Here is a 21,033-nt window from a genome sequence, read left to right on the forward strand (position 1 = left end):
CCCTGAGACTGATTTACTTGTGTGGGTTGTATCTAGCTTCAAATTCTGCTCCAGAAGGTTTTGAACATTGTTGAAATGAGCATAAGAAATTACAGAATTTCAGAGGTCCAGAGAGCATGGATTCCATACTCCTCAGAGACTCTGAGACACAGAGACAGAAAGTGACCTGTTCAGGGTGTCTAATGCACCCAACACTCATTTGTATTAAAAACAAACAAAAAACTTAATTATGGAAATTTAGAAGCATAAAAATAGTGGGACTAGAATAATGTACCCCAGCTATTAGGGTTCCCCATTACTAGGTTCTAACAGTTATTAATCTTGTCTCACCTTAAACCAAGCCAGTGTTCCTTCTTACCCGACTCATATTATTTTGAATAAATCTCCAGCATACAATTTTAACTATAAATACTTTAGTATGTATGTCTTAAAGAAAACGATTTTTTAAAAAGATTTGATTTATTTATTTTTAGAGAGAGGGGAAAAGAGGGGGGAGGGGAAAGAGAGAGAGAAAGAGAGAGAGAGAGAGAGAAACATCAATGTGTGAGAGATGCATTAATCATTTGCCTCTCATACGCCCCCTAACTGTTTGTGCCCTGGTTGGGAATCAAACCAATGACCTTTGGGTTCACAGGCCCGTACTCAATCCACTGAGCCACACCAGCCAGGGCTGAAAGAAAGGAATTTTTAAAAATCCAACCATTATTCCATTATCATACCTAAAAAAATCATCCACAATAATTTTTTTAGGTCATTCACTGCCAGCTAGCATTCAGATTTCCCTGATTTTTTTTTTGAAGTTTGTTTTAAACAGGATCTAATAAAGTCCATATATTGCAGTTGCTTACTCTGTCCCTTAAGTCTGTTTCATTTTCCTATCTGGAGGTAAATAGAGTCTGGTTGTTTCTCATGTTAGCAGCCATCGATGATTAGTAGTTAGATCTGTTCATTAGGGGTTGCCATTTGGATCATTAAAATCTGATATTGGGACTTTACCACCCTTCACTACCAAATAGGGTATAGTCGGTTGTGGCAGAAAACATTTCTGCTGTAACAATTATTACAAAGGAGATAAATTGCAAAAATTATACTTTAAAATCCATTGTTGAGCTATGGAAATGATGAGGACTAGATGAACTAAAATTTTAGAGAGGAAAGAGCCAATGAGTTGAGTGTTTCCTTTCCTTGAGACTTCCACTGATACCTGAGTGTAGACTAAACATCAGGTATGGTCCAAGCACTGAGACAGCTGGGCGCAAGAGGCATTGGCAGAAGCTAGAGTTGCTCCAAAAGCGAGATTGTTTTTTTCCCCCAGGACATTGCTGAGTTCTGGGATGGAGTGGAAGTCCAGGGGCTGTGCCAGAAAGGCAGAGGGAAACTTCTGCAATCTTGTTGTGCATAGGACATAAAGTCCTCATGTAAGACAAGAACCTGTACGAGCATCAGATGACCTTCTTCTCAATACATTAGCTAGATTTTTAACTTCTTAGGGAGGAGGATAAAGAACTCAGCTCAGAATCTCTGATGGGCAAATTCCAGGACTGTGAAGTCAGATATTCCAGGCTCTCAATCAAAAGCCTAGGAAGATAATGGTTGAGAATAGGGACAGCCCAGAAGTGGAGTGACTCTTAATAAATCTATGATCCTTCCCTGACTAGTTTAATATGTGAGTGGGTTGCATTGAGGTGATCAGCCCCTCACTCTACCTTCCTAACATAGGGTAAGGAAAGATCTTTCTGGTGCAAGACTATATGTACATGAGCCCTCATAGCCTCATCCTTCCCTCTGGGGTTGAATTTTAATCATTTGTGTAACTGGTTTGTATATGTGTGTATAGTAAATGAAACATAAAATTTGCCATTTTAACCATATTTTAGTGTATAATTCAGTGACATTAATTACATTCACAGTATTGGGCAACCATCACCACTGTCCATTTCCACTTTTTCATTACCCCAAACAGAAAATCTGTAATTGTGAATCAGTAACTCCCCAACCCTCCTTCGCTTATCCCCTGGGAACCTTAATCTACATCCTGGGTCTATGAATTTGCCTATTCTAGATGTTCCACATAATTGGAATCATAAAATATTTGTCCTTTTATGACTGGCTTATTACACTTAGCACAATGTTTTCAAGATTCATGCATGTTATAGTATATATCAGAACTTCATTCTTTTTTATGGCTAAATAATATTCCATTGTATGTATGTAACACATTTTGTTTATCCATTCATCAGTTGAGGGACACTTGGTTGTTTCTACCTACTGGCAATTATAAGTAATGGTGCAGTGAACATTGGTATACAAGTATATTTTGAGTCCCTGTTTTCTTTTTTCTATTTGGTATATGCTAGGAGTGAAATTGCTGTCATAAGGTAATTCCATATTTAGCTTTTTGAGGAACTGCCAAACTGTTTCCACAGCAGCTCTACCATTTTACATTTCTGTAAGCAATATATGGGTTCTAACACTTCATTATTTTTCAGTTACTTTGTAATAGCCATTTTAGTTGATATGAAGTGGTTCTTTATTATGGTTTTAATTTGCATTTCCCTAATGACTGATGATGTTGAGCATCTTTTCATGTCCCTGTTAGCCATTTGTTTGTCTCATAGTCACCCCTCATACAAATGAAAACACCAACAAAATAAGGACATTGCTGATTTCAGTTAAAGAGTAAAGCCAAAATGAAAAGAGATTAAAATGGGTAGTGAGAAGATATAATTTAAAATCCAAACTGTAAGGGATTAACTGAGTTTTGAGTTTTATGCATGTATGAAACACAACCCCTGACATCTTACTACTGATTTTTGTATTGTCTTTTAACTTCTCTTTTTTTTTTTCTGCCCATTTTTGCTTGAGTACAGTATAGGATTCTTCTTTATATCAGTCAACAACAGCCAGTTACTGTTGCCAGGATTCATCTGAACTTTGAGCTAATGGTAAGACTTCCCATATTATAATCATTAACACCGTTGGGATCGGGTTGTAGGGGAGAGTGGTCTGTGTGCACCTGGTAGGAATTAGATCTGTTGCTTCAGCCCTGGATGTCAGACTGCATGTCTTAACAGAGCCTCTGGGAAGGGTCCCTTGGCTGCCTTCTGGGAATGTGGACTGAGGGATGATTGATGGAAGGTGGGAGGGAAGAAGAGTGTTCCCTGGTATCTTTCTTTGGGTCCACCTTGGTCCCAGCCCTTCTATATCAGTTTAGGCAGTCAGATTTATCTGCTCTGCTGCCCACAGTTAAGTTATGCCAACGTTTTTCCTTTCCCTAGGTTCGGCCCAATAACTATAGCACCTTTTATGATGACCAGAGACAAAACTGGTCCATCATGTTTGAGTCAGAAAAGGCTGCTGTGGAGTTCAATAAACAGGTGAGACCGTCTTGTCCTTCCTGTGAAAAACCAAACACTAGTCTGGATTTCTTTTGGTTTGAGGAAAGTATATGGAGCATCCTAACCTGCTGTACTTTGTTAGTGGCCAAGCATAAAAAACCCACTGAATTTGTCACTTGAGCTTATTGTATTTCAGGGGAATAATAGGAATACTTAATTCAAAGTGCTTGAAAATGAGACTTTAAGGGAAAAAAGGCTAAATATAAACTTAGTTCTTTAAAACATTTCTACTTCATAAATTACCTTAAGGAATGGGTATAACTATCTTTTAAAAAGTGTTTAAAGGAATTGATTAAGGGTTACTACGTGATCAGTGTAAAAAGTTTGGGAAAACATTTTTAAAAAATCACTCATAATCCTACCACCCTAAATAACCACTATTAACGTTTTTTTTTTTTTTTTTGTAGATCCATTCCTTTAAGAGTTCTATATCTTGCTTGTTTTACTTAATAATGTATGATATATCTTTTTCTACCTCATGAAAAATTACTTGGAAACATTTTGAAAACTTAATAATATGAATGTTCCTTAGTTTATTTAGGCATTTCCTTGCTTTTAGGCATTTAGATTGTTTTCAGTCTTTGAAATAAATGATACTGTAGTGAGCATTTAAGTCTTTTTTTCCCCCTGATTATTTTCTTAAGAAGTGAAAGATTGTGTCAGAGGGTTCAGGTACTTTAGATTGTCTGTACACTCTGGCACGCTGCTTTGCAGACAGGTGGTGCCGCCTTACATTCCTGTCTTCTCTCTCACTGTACCTGCACCCACGTTTGGAATTGTCTTGGTTTTTTTTTTTAGTCTTATTTGCTTGGTAAAAAATGACATCTCATTGGTTTAGTTGGCATTTATTTGAGTGTAGTAACGAAACTTTTTAAAAGAAAGTGATTAGCAGCTTTCTAATGTATACTATGTTAAAATGTTAACTGAAATGCTGTGCCATAAAAAAAAACAACTATAGAATAATTATTCATAATGATGTTCCTGCCTTCTGTGTCTAAGATCTGTGCTAAGATAATATGGCTAAAACTGTAGGTAGTGCCGATATAAATTATGGGAATTCAACACTGTTTTGTAAAGGGCCTTTTTCCCCCTAGTTTGTTCTTGTTACCAGACTAAAGGTGCTCATTTGCCCACACACATCAAAGCTCAGTAACACATAAATAAGAGTTTGCAGCAAAGAAAGTAAAGGTTTGTTAGTTGAGAAAGTGGTGCCAAGCCCAGAGTCGCAGGAGGGCCAGTGCTCAAAGACCTGGCTTCCCGATGACTGATGACTCCTACGAGGTGGGTTATATTGGGGACTGAGGGAGTTAGGGTTGTGTCCCTACTGATTGGTCAGTGTTAGGGCAGGAGGTAGTTGATCAGTGCATCTGATCCTCCTGTCAGCCATGACGCCACTTCTCTGCCTTCAGTGCTTCTCTGGGTCTGGAGCTGAAACAAAACTGAGGGCTAGATACTATCTTTAGTTTGATTGAAACCCGGTTTGTAGTCAATAGACCGGAGGCTTTGTTCCTAAGACTGTTTAATGCTGACCAGAACCTCATTGTCTTGAGGGATCAATGATTAAGTGGATGTACAAGGGACAAGGAGGCAGGTGAGTCAGGGTGCTGGATGAGGCCAGTGTGAATCAAAAGGAAAGAAAGGATAGTTCATATTAAAGAAATGAAGTTTCTGCGTGGTTACATTGCCTTTAAAAATGCTTTCTGTATGTTTTTTTAAGAAGCTCTCTGTCTTGCCTAGGTTTCCGAACACTGCAGCAGTAAATCAGTGTGGTAATGATAGCTACCATTTAGGTGTGCTGACTGTTATTTTCCAGGCACCGTGCCTAGTACTCCACTTGATTTAGTTTAGTCTTTCTGTCTATATTAGGAGAGATTGCAAAGTTTTATCTCCATTTTACATAAAAACCTCTGAAATAAGGTTCACAGAGTTAAGTTATTTGGCCAAGTCCACATGTTAGTAAGTGCCAGTTAATAAACCCAGATGTGTACTCAAACAGTGTGACTTCAAAGCCATACTCTTAGACACTTTAATTCCTGGCAAGATTACTGACTTTGGAATGGTTTACTTCTAAACATGTAATCTATTTTGTTAGTGGACGCCACTGTTTGGAAAAGAGCATTAGCAAAAATGGAGTGCATACTTAACTGAGCTTAAATTAAGTTTACACTGCTTCGATTTTGTCTCACAGGTGTGCATTGCCAAGTGCAACAGCACCTCTTCCCTGGATGCAGTGCTCTCACAGGACCTCATTGTAACAGAGGGTCCTGCTGTGGAAGTTGGAGATTCTTTGGAAGTGGCCTATACCAGCTGGCTCCTTCAGAATCATGCACTGGGCCAGGTAAGAGAATGTACCCTGCGAGTTCCTTTGTCATTTACACAGCATGAGGGTTATTCAGATGTAAGGTAGTATCACTGTGAATTACTGCTGCTGGCAAATAGGAATCTTTTAGGAGCCCTGCTTTAATCCCTACTGTTGCTTTTGGGGCATAGTCATGAAATGTTAATGTATAAAATCTGCTGGGTGCCACTATGACGCTACTTAGAGAAAATGGGAACCAATTTCCCAAGTATTTTTTTTTTGGTAATTGTTCACTTGTGTGTCTGTCCTTCTCTACCAGTTTTAAACTTGAATATATTCATATGGGAGTAGGTCTTAAAACTTCTTTTAGACCTTCCAGTTGTTTCAGTTTTTCTTATACTAGGTACTATGAGTAGGGTGAGCTTTCTGTCTTCCAATATTATTGAGCCCTCAAAAGCAGTGTGGTTTGATAGAAAGAACTTAAGACTGTTAGTCGAAAAAAGTAGATTCAGTCCCAGTTTTATCCTAACTTTAATTTTGTCAAGTCATTTAAACTCTTAATTTTTTTCCCCACATTAGTGGATGGAGGCTAGTGGTTAGTGGCAGGATTGGTGTTAGCAATAAATGAGATAATTTATTTGAAAGTTCTTTATAGATGAAGAATGCTCTTAATAGATGAAGTTACTTTTTCTCTAAAACTAGAAAATAAATACTTCAGAGATACTGTGTGTGATAACACCCTTTAGACATGATATGATCCTGTCTTTTCAGCTCTCTTAAAACTATTTTCCCTGTATATTTGACATTCCCTATTCCAGAAATACTATGCTAGGATGTAGTAAGTTGCATATTATAATGATTATTAATATATATATTTTTTGAAGTTGATCTCATTTATCATTTACTTTGATCAAATTGCAGGGATTTTTTTTTTTGCAAAATAAATTTTTTATTTTATTTTATTTTTTTAATTTTTATTGTTATTCAATTACAGTTGTATGCCTTTTCTCCCCATCAAAATTGCAGGTTTTTGATTCCACTGCTAACAAAGATAAGCTGCTTCGCCTGAAATTAGGGTCAGGAAAAGTCATCAAGGTAAAGGCTGAACTGTGTTATTACATGGTTTTATCAGTTGCAATAGGCTTAATTTAGATTAAATTTTGTGATATTTCTAACCTGGGTTTCTTCTGAGAGTCTGGAAAGGCTTGTTCAAAAGTAAGAGGAGAAAAATGTGTTACATTGTCTGCATTTGGAAGACTTTTACCTATGAGACAATATATAGTAGTCCCCCTTTATCCGCGGGTTTGCTCTCCATGGTTTCAGTTTCCCATGGTTAACTGCAGTCTGAAAATATTAGATGGAAAATTCCATAATAAACAATTCATATGTTTTAAGTTGCTTGCCATTCCGAGAAGCATGATGAAGTCTTGCGCGTGGAGATGCGTCACCCCGGCTCCAGCATGTCCACACTGTGAATACTGCCGCCCAGTAGTCCCTTCGTAGCCATCTCGGTTATCTGTCACAGCATTCCAGTGCTTGTCTTCAAGTAACTTTATTTTACTTAATAATGTCCCCAGAGCAATTTACATAACTTTTATTTTTTTATTTTTTGTATTTTATACTTTTTTAAAGTGTATTTTATTGATAATGCTATTAGAATTGTCCCTAACTTCCCCCTGTCTATTTTGTACCTACCAATTATGCTTCTTAATCTCTGTACCCATTCTCCTCCTTCCTTCTCCCTGCTAATACCCTTCCAAATGATCTCCCTATCTATGATTCTCTTCCTGTTCTAGTTGTTTGCTTAGTTTGCTCTTGTTTTTTAGATTTCAGTTGATAGTTTTGAGTTTGTTGTCATGTTAGTGTTCATAGTTTTGATCTTCTTTTTCTTAAGTCCCTTTAACATTTCATAATAAGGGCTTGGTGATGATGAACTCCTTTAGTTTTACCTTATCTGGGAAGCACTTTATCTGCCCTTCAATTCTAAATGACAGCTTTGTTGGGTAGAATAATCTTGGTTGGAGGTCTTTGCTTTTCATCACTTTGAATACTTCTTGCCACTCCCTTCTTGCCGCAGTTTTCTTTTGAGAAATCAGCTGGTAGTCTTATGGGAATTCCTTTATAGGTAACTCTCTGCTTTTCTTTTGCTGCTTTGAAGGTTCTCTCTTTATTTGATCTTGAACTATTTAACCTCCCTAAGCTTCATTTTTCTCATCTGTAAAATGCCAACTTAAGAGGTTATTTTGAGGCTTAAACAACATAATAAACAACATTAAGGCACTTGCCAGAGTACTTGGAAAAAATGTGTTTAATAAATGATAGCTTTTCTTTCTTTTTTAATGCCATTCTGCTATTCCTCCCAGTTTGTTTCATCGTCTGAAATAAGTATATTTCATCCATCTCCAGATATCCTGGCTTTTACGAGTAAATTAGAAGCAGCATTCTAGATATTCTTTTAACCCATGGGGAGGAGGGGGACTAGTTAAACTTGAGCTCTTTCCAGAGCTCCAGACCTGAAAGTGTGGATGAGTGAAACCTGACGGTCCTGTACTTCATTTTTTCTTTTGAGGAGGTTTGTGTCTGATGAGCTTTTCCCCTTCTCTGATTTCTAAAGGGCTGGGAGGATGGAATGCTAGGCATGAGAAAAGGAGGGAAGCGGTTGCTTATCATCCCTCCAGCCTGTGCTGCTGGCGCTGAAGGGGTGATAGGATGGACACAATCAACGGATTCAATCCTGGTGTTTGAGGTGGAGATTAGGCGGGTGAGTAAAATTGTGCTGTGCTGTGTTGATGAGTCCTCTTTGCTAGTTAAGGAAAACGAGTCAATATGTTTGAAAACCAGATTCTGAAGACTTTTTTTAATACCAAGGTTTATATCCTTACTGGCTCTCTATTTAGAGTCTAGGAGAGGTCATTGACTGAGCAAATCATTTCTCTACACTAACCTTTTTATTTTGTCCTTAAAATAGTGATTCCTACCCAATGTGCATACTTTTTGACTTAGTAATTCCATGGCTACAAATTTATCCTATCAATTTATTCTCACAAGTATGTAAAGATATCTATTTATTGATAGATATATAAAAATAGATATATAACTTCCTCCCTCTGCTACATTGTTTATAACACTAAAAACTGGAAACAACAAAGTGCCCATTATTAAGAGACTGCCTATGGTTTTTTCATAGAGTACACTTTTATGTAACTCTTAAAGAATATTCAAAATCTATTGATAATGGAAAGAAGAAAGTTGCAAAACAGTATGGATAGTATGGTCTGTGTGTGTATGTACACACACATATACATATGTATATTTACATAGCATACGTATATACATACATGTTTATATATAAGGGTGGGTAAAAGGTTTACACTTGCGAGTACACAAAACAGAGTTAGTGAAGCTATTTTAATAGTTATAATCTGTATATCTTTTTCCATACGAACATCTGTAAGCCTGTTTTTGTCCATCCTGTATGTTTATGTATACATCTCTGTGTGTGTGTATATACATGTGTATCTGTATAGTCATATGTATGCTCATATATCCATAAAGAATTTCTAGGACCTTAAAAGGAATGCTTTTAAAATGATTTTTCTCTGGAGAATGGCAATGAAGTTCAGAAACTGTTTTACATTCTATCCCTTTGTACCATTTAAAATTTTTGTCATGAATTTAATTTTTATAATGAAATTTATAATGAATTGTAGTTAATTAAATTGAAGCTACACTCTAAGGGGAAAAAAAGACCCTTGTCGCTTTATACTGTGATTGTTAGGTCCAAATGTTATAATGTCTGTAATCATAAACTATAAAATACAACAAATAAAATAAATATTATGGTCATCTTTATTGTGGCCGTTATTCCTACTACGAGAAAGGATGAGCCTTTCTTCTTAAGGACTCTTTCCTAACTGGACGCTGTTATCTCTGCGGGGCCATTTCAGCCTCTTGCACTGACATGCTTCCAGCTGCCTTCTCTATGGCTGTTACAACCTCTCAATTTTCCTTTGAGTCTGAGGGCGTCATGGCTGGTAATAGATAACAGACTAATTTGTATCCATTAAGAATGGCATTTGGAAACATAGGAAAAAATTATTTTTTACCAGTAATTGAATAATTACAAATGGAAATGCTTATTAAATTGACAAGACTGATGGAGAACGCTTATGCCCAGGAGTGACAGGAGTGACAGGAGTGTTGAGGCGGACTTACATGCTACTTGTACAGTATAACGTAGTTTACCCTTGCGGGTGTGGAAATTTAATGGTATATATCAGAAGTCTTAAAAACGAGCGTACCTTTTATCCCACAGTTTAACTTCTGGGGAGTTCTGCTTTGGAAATATTTAAGGATATACGCAAAGATATAGATACAAAGCTATTCATGGAAGTATTGTTTGTGATAGAATTAGAAATAACCTGAATGTACAACGGGTAGGAATTGGTGAAATTTATTTTGTAATAGCACTGATATTTATGACTTCTGTTCCAGAATTCTTTGGAGATTTTTTTTTTTTTTTTTTTTGGTAATAGTCGTAGTTAAGGGCATGTCCTTTGAAGTTAGACATACTCTTTGGTAGTTAAATGTGATGTTGTAGATCATTAATTTAGTAACATGGAAATATGTTAATGTATCTATCAGTGAGTGAGCAAAGCGGATTGCAAAACATTGTGTCCCCATTTTTGTAAAAACACACATAAAATAAATGTGAAATACTACATCCAAAATTCTACAATGTTATTGCTTAGTGGTTGGATTGCAGGTGATTCTTACCTTTTTTTTCACTTACCTACATTTTCTCATTTGCCACAATGAACAGATAATGACTTGTGTAATGAGGAATAAGTAAAATGCAAGGAGGATGGAGGGGGAAGACAGCCTTTTTGGTGACCTGTTCCACCTGTGCGTTCTTTCCCTAGGTGAAGTTTGCCAGGGATTCCGGCTCTGACGGGCACAGTGTGAGTTCCCGGGACTCTGCGGCCCCTTCTCCCGCACCTGGTGCTGACGGCCTACCTGCTGATCCTCTTGTGTCACCGCCCACGTCGGCGCTTTTAAAGGCAGGGTAAGATGCCAGAGCTGTATTGAGCCCTATTATTGTCCATAAAAATTATTCTGAGAGGGGTTCAGAAATAGGGGGATGGTTGCAAACTAAAACATTTCCAAATGTTAAAAATGGGATGAGGAAAATGGGAAAAACACACGCATCAGATTTTTCTGACAAAGGGTTAATATTCATAGTCTGTTAAAGCACTGACTCAGATACGTAAGAATGCTTGTCAAATCCTGGAATGAAATTGGGCAAAAGACACAGTCACAAAATATATACCCAAGGGAAAAAATATAAATAATTAGCATTTGGATGGAAAATTGTTCATCTTCACCAGCTTTCAGAGATTAAGCAAACTCAAGAGTTAAAGTTCTGTTTTACTATTAAATTGGCAAACATCCTGAAAAACAGTTTGTTCACCCAGTATAATCTGGACTTGTGATTATGGATTTTGTTTTCATCTCAGGATATGTTCTACTTGCTTTCAGGGAGCCGGCTCTTCGTGCCAAATCTAACTCCCTCAGTGAGCAGCTCACAGTAAATACAGTGAGTATGTGGATCTGATTCCCTCACTCCCAGTTTCCATGTGGAGGGTAGAGATTTCTAAAAACTTCTGAGAACTGTAGATTTAGCTAGAAATTGATGATTACTTTATTCACATTACTTGGGAATCAGTGTGAATTTGCCTGGGCTTCTGCATAGACAGACCTGGATTCAAATCTCTATTCTTGTAGTCATGTGGTCTTGAGAAACTTCTTTGATCTTCAGCTTCTTGTTAAAATGGAAATGACTCTCATAGCCCGGTATAAGGTTCTTATAAGGACTAGGGATATGTTTGTGAAACCCTGAGCTCAGAGCCTGCTTATGGTATGTTTTCAGTAATCCCTCAGGAGATTTATGAGGTTTAAATGAAATAATGCCTATGGAGTTTTTAGTACTGTGTCAGGCAAAATGTAAAAGCTGATAACATTAGCTTATTATTATTGTAATCACCACATATTATTGTAGTTATACTACATATCTTCATACTTTCATCTTCTTAGAGGAATCTTGCACTAACGTACCAGCTAGTTGACTTTCAAAAGGACATTGGGCCTCTGTGTCTCCCCAAATACAAGATAAGACAGCATGCTGTTGTAGTAGAACTTGGATTTGAATGTCTTTAGGAGGATGTACACTGTAGTCTGCTGCTGTCCTGCCTGGTTCATGACGGCATGGGAGTTTGCTACCTGTGGATGAGGTGATGACTGAAGTGCTTCAAGTTCTAGAGCCCTGTGGCCCTCACCCCCACATGGGGAAACAGGATAATTGTGTGGCATGAAATCGATGAGCAGTTTCTCTCCATTCCTAGTTTACTTGTTTATACTCAGCCCAAAGAAAGGATTATCAAGCAAATAATTTATCTGAGTTGTGCAGTGATCTCCTAAACCTAGATGGTTAAGCCAAAAAGTCAGAAAAAAAATTGAAAAAGTTATGATTTCAGATTTTTGAACAGTCACCAAAAAATTGCCCAGTATTTAATCTATGGTGCTCTCTAGACACGGCTACTTTGTCACCTATTTCTAAGTCTCAGTGACTTGTGGTACACTAGTGTAGTGACCATTTTCTTTTCTTTTTTTACGTTTTTAAAAATTGAGGCAAAATTCACATAACATAATATTAACCATCTTCTTTTTTTACATTGAAGTTTTTATTTTTTGTTTTGAATAGGTAATTACATTCATATGGTACAGTTAGCAAAACAATAACAAGATATACATTGAGAAGACTCACTCCCACGCCTGCCCCCATCTACCTCATTCCGTCTCACCCCCACTTTGGCAACAACTTTTATTAGTTTTTTATATGTTCTTTCAGTGTTTCTTTATGCAGATACAATCAAATGGGAATGTATATTTAATTTCTCTCCACCTTGCTTTTTACATATTACAATATATATAACAGTATCTTTTCGTATTAGTGTATACAAAGTTTCCTCGCTCATATTTTGTCTCTAGATCATACTGTTTTATTGTGTGGGGTCCTCCCTTGATGGATCCAACTTTTTGATTATGCATCTCTGTCAGTTAAGAAAAAATGAGTACATACTCCCAGTCTATGTGTGTTTACAAATTATATAATAAAGTAGTGTCAATCCCTGTAAACAGATTTACCGTCTTGTTGCTGTAGCTATAAAATAATTTTAAAATAGAGGTTGTGGTCATTTCTGTGCTCAGTAGATCATCTTGAGCACCTTCAGAGGTATGTGCTCTCCACTCTGAAGGCTGTGCTTTGAACCAGTTAATGGGTACAGATGCTTCTAGCACAGGGGCTAGTGTGAAGTCGGTGTGACTGCACTAGTGTGTAGTGTGTAGTCAGTGCCAGGTCTGAGTTAAAGGAAGCTGAATTTAGAACAAAGAGCTGCTGTTTCCTTCCCTCCCCAAATCTCTTCTGACTTTCTGTCTACTGAATTGCTTCCAGGCTTTTGAGAAAGTATTATCATCTAAAATGCCTTACTTATTCCTTTAATCTGTACTTCAGGTTTTCATCTGTAAAATGAGAATGATGATGCGTGGTGGGGAGACTTAAGTGAAATGAAGTAATACATATGAAACCACTCTGTCCAATCCAGACATACAGGGAATTGTTTTTACTGTTGTTACCATGTATGACCCGTGCATGTTTCTAGGCCAGAAAATGCTCTCATGTTCTAGAAGAAATGGTTTCAAATAGGTACGGCAGGGGGACTAGTTGGATGTGATACAAGAGCCACAGACATAGAGTTAACCGATGATAAGGAACCTTGATTATGGTGGTTTTTATGACTTTCCTGTCTTTCTAGAATCCTGATACAGTCAAGGCCAAGTTGATCTCTCGGATGGCTAAAATGGGCCAGGCCATGCTGCCCATCCTCCCACCCCAGCTGGAGTCCAGTGATTCAGAAATGGAAGTATGTTCCCCTGCCTGCATTAGGATGTCTGGTGCAGAAGTTGCTATCTTTTGTTCCTTTTGTTGAAATTATTACTTTTGCTGCCTCTAACCCAGAATCATTATTTAAAGGGTTTATATTCAAAATGATGCAGGTTGGTATTGATACATGTATAGCAATTCTCCTGAGAAATGGAAGCAATTTCCTACATCCACCACAGGAACTGGGCAGTTTTAAGTAGGTAATTTAGCCTTCTACTAGAAACTCTATTGCCAGTAAAAATCACTCTTCAGGTAGTATGATGCTCAAATCATAAAAGATGTTCAACTTGTATTTGTTGATTGAATGTTTAGGTCTTCTTGGAAAATGTTGGTCTTCCCACTGATGTTACCTGTTACTAAAGACCACACTGTTGTGTCTTTAGTCATTGTGTGTGGCGTGATTTTTTTTTTAAGAAATATTTATTATTTCATATTTATATCTAAAATTTTAGTCCATCTTAAAATTGTTGTGTAACATGAAGTAATAATTCTAACTTAATTCTTTTCTGGTTGGTTAGTACCTTGTTAAATGAAACCACCCTTTTTCAATTGAAATGCTTAATAGAGATTGAGTTTTTGGATTCTTTCACTTTGATGTAAAACAGCAAAGGTCATACTTCTAAGAAGAAATTTTTCAAAATACCTTTATTTTTCACAACTTTATCTCTTTTTGGAAAAGCTCTTAAGTAGATTTAACATTTAAAGGAAGATGAGATTTCTATGGCCTTTTGTTATAGGATTGATTTTTATCTGGTCTCTGGAAATGAAATTTGGATAAGGTCATATTCTCTATTAAAAATTTTAAGTGCTACTTAATTCTTTGTAGAATAATTTAAATTATTGAAAGAAGAAATATATTTGATAAACAGGGCAATCTTCTATATATACTGCTGTGTAATCTGACTTTTAAACTTGATGTCATATCATGAACATTTATGTTAATAACATAAATAAGATATAATAAAGCAAAGCATTATTACCTTTAGAGGCAACCCAGTGCTCCATGATACTGATTTATCATAATTCCATTCACTGTGTTGTTAAACATTTAGGTTAGTTTAGAGCTATGGGGACGTAAAAGTGGGGTGCTTCTCCAGAAATGCATAATACATGTCTGACAATGTCAGGGACACGAGGTGTCACCGTGAAAGAACGTCTGAGCCTTCAGCCCTTGACCGCAGCACAGCGGGTCACAGTCACTGTGTACTGTGCCTCAGGTTTTTCTTCCCCTCCTGTGCAGAAGGAAGATGTTTATAAGATGACTTTCTTCAGAGTTACAGTAGGGAACAACCTTGCTTTGGTTTTTATGAAAAGAAAGACTGGGGGAAAAACACTAAAAATGTATTATCCCAAAACATTATGGTAAAGAAGTGCAGTGAATCCTACTCTTGTCTGCTTTCCATTGAGTACTTTGAGGTGTAGGGAGATTATTTGGCAGAAATGAAGAGGCTGGATTACTCCCTGGGTTTCCTTGCAAGAGACCCCACCTCTGTGGGGACAGACGAGGTCAGTCTTAACGGTCACTGCTTTTTGGGTTACTGATACATATGTTCTGGAGAGCAGTCACTTTAGTTGCTTCAGATAATAAAACTTGAACAACTTAGAATATTTGAGGAGATTATATTTAATTATTTGAGATGATTTACAAGGAGAAGGGATCTTATGCTATTACGTAATAGAGGGCTTCCTCCCAACAACCTGCGCCGTGAACTCTTGCCGTCCTGCTTGCTTTTCCTTCCTCCTTTTTGCCTAGGAACCCTGTGTTATAAATAGGTTTCGGTGGACAGTCAGCCTTAGTGTTCAGTTAGGGACTCATACATAATAACCGAAAGGCTGGTGCCTGTTTCAGGAAGTGAACTCTCTGCGAGGAGCTGGGCAGCCCGTGCCGAATCCACCTATCCAGCCCTCTCTTCAGCCAGCCCAGCCAGGGCTACCACAGGTGACCACACACGGTAAGGAAACTCTCCAGGGCTCTGTGGCCTTGAATTGGGTCAGCACCAAAGTTACCATCACTATTCCTTAAATTGTTAGGCTGTATCATTTTAGTACTGAAAACTGGACTAGGGTGTAAAACTCGTCAGTTTGTCCCTGGATAGGGCATTTTCAGACCTGGAGATGTCTTTGGTCTGCTTGCTGTGCCCATTGTCAGTTTTGCAGATCTGCACTTAGCTAATGAGATATCTCCCTCTAGTAATTCTGCACTTCCTGTCAGCTGATGGGGTTGTCCTTCTGGGTCACACTTTCCCGAGAACACCCACTTTTGTTCTTCTGGCCCATTGCTGAGACTCTGGTAGAGTTAGTTTTAGGAGATTAGGTGAAGATTGTGGTCAAGTCTGTAGCCTGATGGTATATAAGGTGCTACTCTGGACTCATACAAGCAAGGGTGGGTAACAGTGAAAACTTCTTGCTTTATCTTAGCACCTCAGCCGTCTGTTACTGGGCTCCAAGCACCCTCTGCTGCCTTAATGCAAGTTGCATCTCTTGATTCCCACTCAGCTGTATCTGGAAATTCCCAGTCCTTTCAGGTAACAACATTTTAAAACCATATCATTTATAAGCTATAATTTATTACCGTTCTAGTCATTCTCTTTTCTTCTTCCTGCACAATTTGTGTAGTAGCAGCTCCCTACAGCCAGAGATTATAGTTTTTCCCCTTCCTGAACCACCACTTTTTATCCCTAAACCAGTCAGAGGATTACGTGCCTTACAGGTTGTTGTAAAGGTTAAATCCAATAACAAACAAAGCACTAGTACAAAGCCTGGCACACAATCAAGGCCCACTCCACATCTGTTTCTTTTCCTTTTCACACATATCTAGTTGAGGGGTATAAATTTACACCTTCTGTGCTCTTGTCTCTCAGATAGCTGAGAGGCTAAGATTCTGCACTTTACTCAGCACAGTGGTTGTAGGGTAAGGGTGGAGGCTACATAGAAAAAATACAGCTGGACTCTGGTGTCTGTCCTCCAAAAGTGATCCCTTAAAGTGGGTTTTTTCATTTTTTTTAAAAGATTGTATTTATTTATTTTTAGAGAGAGGGGAAGAGAGAGAGGAAGAGAGGGAGAGAAACATTGATATGCAAGAGATACATAGATCAGTTACCTCTCACACGCCCCCAACTGGGGACCTGGTCTACAACCCAGGCATGTGCGCTGACTGAGAATTGAACCGATGACCTTTTGGTTCACAGGCCAGCACTCAGCTTTTTCAGCTTTTACAGAAGGCAGTGGCAGCAGCCTGTCTACCTCTGCTGACTGTTTGCCAGGATTGTGGACATTTTATTCTGGTTCTTATACATTTGATGGATAAGACATACTCCCAGTGGTAATGGCCTCACTTCCTTGGTGATCCTTAATGGAAGAATAGGGGTGATGATGGGCAGGCTCTGTTCCATTAGGGTGGGTTGTATCAGTATTAAAAGAAGTCCCACTTGCCCTCTCTTCACTCCCTGTTGGAGAATTACCATCCTATAGCCTAAAATGTTTTTAAATGTGTTTCTAATGGGTGGTTATATCTGTCCCTGGAAATGAGCTGCATAGCTGCATTTCTTTACTTCAAGGAAGAATAACCGTCATCATTAAAGTGACAGCTACTGTTTATTGAGCATTTACTGTCTGCCAGGCACTTAACTTACCAGCTGTTAAGAGCTTTACATATGTGTCACTTCATTTAGTTCATGCAACAATCCTAAGAAGTGGTGTTACTGTTTTCATTTTATAGTTGACATGACTGAGGCTCAGAGGGAAGTGAGAGTTCTTGGTTACATAGATAAGCGTTAGAATCTAGCAGGGAGGTCTTCCTTTGGAAGTTGGTGGTGGATTTGGTTTGGCATCTCAGTGCACACCTGTTCTTTTACCTCAATGGAAAGTTAGCAGAGTTGTCTTAGTTTTAACATTTCTTAGACCATAAGTAGGCCCCATGTCTGGGGAATGAATTCCTACTTAATTAAATTAGGTCTCCAGAGGACTGGGCAGTGACCAGAGATACCCTACCCCCACTACCGGGTAGGACTTCAGTGACCGGATTACAAAGCTAACTTTCCTGCTGCGGTTCTTACTTGATACCAAACCTTAATCTCATCCATCTCCAGCTTCAATAAGTTTGAGTCTCCTTCCAGTTTGTCTACTTTATTTCATCAAAGATAAATTAAGCAAAAAAGAAAATCACAAATGTTTTATAAACTGAGTGTAACTTGGCATTTTTCTCAGCCCTACGCAGGTATGTCAGCCTACGCTTATCCCCAGGCGTCGACCGTCACCTCGCAGCTGCAGCCCGTTCGGCCCTTGTACCCGGCACCGCTCTCTCACGCTCCCCATTTTCAAGGTAGGGAGTGATCCCTTAAGTTTCTCGTCTTCTGCTCTTGCTGTGCTCTCCTTCCTCCCATCCCTGTTTCATGTGTACTTCAGTTAGATCTCTGCCTTTTCCTTCTTATCTTTTTTCAAAGATTTTATTTATTTATATTTAGAGTGAGGGGCAGGGAGGGAGAAAGAGAAGGAGAGAAACGTTAATGTGCAAGAGAAACATCAGTTGCTTGCCTCTCACACACCCCCAACTGGGGAGCTGGCCTAAAACCCAAGCATGTGCTCTGACTGGGAATCAAACTGACAACCTGCCTTCTGGTTTGCGGGACAAGGCCCGACCCATTGAACCACACCAGTCAGGGCCTTATCTTTTTGTAAATAGCTTTCTTAAGATATCATTTACATGCCTTACAGTTCATTCACTTGAAGTGTATAATTCAGTTATTTTTTAAGTAAGTGTAGAGAGTTGTGCAACCATCACCACAACCCAGTTTTAGAACATTTTCATCATCCTTCCAAAAAACCCTTATCTCACTTTCCTGGCTTTTGTTTCTTGCATTTTCTCCCACCAGCCCTTTTTAATTTCTCTGCCAGAGTGGCTCTGTGAAGGTTATAGAAAATAGTAAAACATTGGAGGAAATCGAGAGAAAGCAAGATGACTGTGTATAGATGTTCAATATCTCAAATGAAAGCTGATTTGTTAAAATTTTTAAATTATGAAAGTAATATACTTTCATTAAAAAGTCAAACAACACAAAAGGGTGTAAAGAGAAAAGCACTGTCCTCCATCATTAAAATCCCCTGACCATAGGAAACTGTTATTAACAGTTACTTGGATAACTTTTCAGATCCCTTGTGTGCATATACAAGTGTGGTTGTCCTGTGTATAGAACAAAACAAAATGAAATTAAACAGCTGCGATGGTGTCCTACCTTCTTGTTCTGCAGCTTTTTAAAAAATTTTTAATTCTCACTCAACATGTTTGTTGATTTTAGAGAGAGGGGAATGGAAGGAGAGAAACATCGATGTGAGAGAGAAACATTGATCCATTGCCTCTCGCACATGCCGCAACCAAGGACCGAACCTGCAACCTAGGCATGTGCCCTGACCAGGAACTGAACCGCGACCTTTTGGTTTATGGGATGGCGCTCCAACCAACTGAGCCACACTGGTCAGGGCCTACAGCTTGTCTTTTACATAATAATCACCTTTGTTATTAGGATAGTGTTAGGAAGAAGCAAGTATATCCTACAATGGGTTTTCCAGATCCAACCTTTGTCAGGAAGCCCTGCCCCTGCTCTTTCTAGGAAACGATGAAATCTGTCATCTCCTCTGTAAAGCCTTCCCTGATGGTTACCATCACTCCCTCTTCTCCTCCCAGAGACGCAGTTGTGTATATGTGTCACCAAGGAGTTAATCTTGCTTTTCTCTATGCTCCTTTTGTACCTTGTATATGGTCCATTTTTTGCACTTAAAACACTATGGTAATGATCTGTTTCCATGTGAGTCTCTTCTCACCAGACTGTGAACTCATCAAAGGGCAGGAGCCATGTTTTATTCATTGCTGTATCCCTGGTGCCTGGTATAGTGCCTGGCACACGGTTGGATGAATGGAGAAGCAATCTGAGCTCCTATTGCTATGGCAGACCACAGTGGGCATACTTGTGCCCTTGGACCAGACTGTATCCCCCAATGCATTTTGCAGGAGCATAGCTTAGCTTTGGAGCCCTTTTGCTTCTATGTGCTTGTGGGGTCGATGCTGACGTGGCTCTCCTACCACCCATGAGGAGGGCTGACCTGGGGGCCATAGGCCAGAAGGAATGTGTATTATTTGGGGAATGGATTGAACTCCCTCCTTATCTCCTTTTGGGAGCGGCTTCTTGTCCTGTGATTGTTTCTTGACTTTTTCTTCCTGCATGTACACAGTGAGGTAATGTAGTTTAGAGTCACATGTAGGACATGTGCCTCCTTTGTCTGTGACCCCTTATAATGAGCCTCAGCTGGAGGAGGTGCGGTCTGTCTCTCATACCAGCCCTCTGCCCGCTGTGCACTCCCCTGTGATATGAGTAATAAGTGGCATGTCCATATCTGCTAGTCTTCTGGGTTTTTTTTTTTTTCCGGAATATCATGAACACTTAAGCAGCTGCCCTGTTTGGAGCTCCTGCGTTACAGTTGTCATCACAAACAGGATATTCCAGAAAATACCCGTTTTGTAAACTGCATATTAAAACATGCCAGGTGAGGGAGGCCAGGAGAATCCTGGGCTGGTGTACCAGTATTGGGGGGATGCCCCCAATACTCACACTGGCCTGGCAAAGGACCTGTGTGGGGGAAAAGGAAGAAGTAGCTGAAGCAAAAGTACATTTCCTAGTATTTGGAAACGTTCACTTCCTTCTTTCCTCTGTTGAGAGAGCTGTTGGCTTTTCCTCACATAGTGTTCTCTGCTCCAGTTTCGTAACTTTCTTTTTGACTTATTTCTGTTTAGGATCTGGTGACATGGCTTCATTTCTCATGACTGAAGCCCGACAGCATAACACTGAAATCCGAATGGCAGTCAGCAAAGTGGCTGATAAAATGGATCATCTCATGACTAAGGTGACTGAGTCAAGTTAGGGTCTGTGTTGAAAGTGGGTACAAGCAGGGGGTACAAATAGGGAGCAGCCAGGGTTGTAAGTAAACTCTTCCTTGGTTTCCTGTATTCGTAGTAGTTAGTAGTTATTTCCCTAGAAGGTAGTTACTGTTTTGGGATCCATTTAGAAGAAAACTCTAGCTTCCACTAGAGATTGTCTCAGAAACTCATTAGCACAATCAAGAAAGTGCTTCTGTGTTGGGTACATTCTATTTCCCTATTAAAAATTTCTGACAGAAGTCTTTCTGGCTCTCCTTTGGTAGGTTGAAGAGTTACAGAAGCATAGTGCTGGCAATTCCCTGCTCATTCCTGGCGTGTCGGTTACAATGGAAACGAAGATGATCATGAGCAACATCCAGCGAATTATTCAGGTGAGAGTGATTGGGAACAGAACACTCAGCCTGGAGGT

General features: G+C 38.9%; 1 protein-coding gene across 1 annotated transcript in view; it reads left to right on the top strand.

Annotated features, from left to right (window-relative positions):
* FKBP15 (FKBP prolyl isomerase family member 15) overlaps positions 1–21,033 on the top strand; it is a 50,190-nt gene that overhangs the window by 11,755 nt on the left and 17,402 nt on the right. The window contains exons 5-17 of the mRNA XM_024562586.3: positions 2,871–2,945; positions 3,279–3,377; positions 5,587–5,736; positions 6,724–6,792; positions 8,312–8,458; positions 10,620–10,762; positions 11,236–11,293; positions 13,569–13,676; positions 15,546–15,648; positions 16,115–16,221; positions 17,903–18,017; positions 20,481–20,590; positions 20,888–20,995. Of these exons, the coding sequence (XP_024418354.2) occupies positions 2,871–2,945; positions 3,279–3,377; positions 5,587–5,736; positions 6,724–6,792; positions 8,312–8,458; positions 10,620–10,762; positions 11,236–11,293; positions 13,569–13,676; positions 15,546–15,648; positions 16,115–16,221; positions 17,903–18,017; positions 20,481–20,590; positions 20,888–20,995 (1,392 nt within the window). The remainder of the gene's footprint in view (positions 1–2,870; positions 2,946–3,278; positions 3,378–5,586; positions 5,737–6,723; positions 6,793–8,311; positions 8,459–10,619; positions 10,763–11,235; positions 11,294–13,568; positions 13,677–15,545; positions 15,649–16,114; positions 16,222–17,902; positions 18,018–20,480; positions 20,591–20,887; positions 20,996–21,033) is intronic.

Source organism: Desmodus rotundus, chromosome 1 (assembly GCF_022682495.2).
Source record: "Desmodus rotundus isolate HL8 chromosome 1, HLdesRot8A.1, whole genome shotgun sequence".
NCBI classification, from domain to species: Eukaryota; Metazoa; Chordata; class Mammalia; order Chiroptera; family Phyllostomidae; genus Desmodus; species Desmodus rotundus.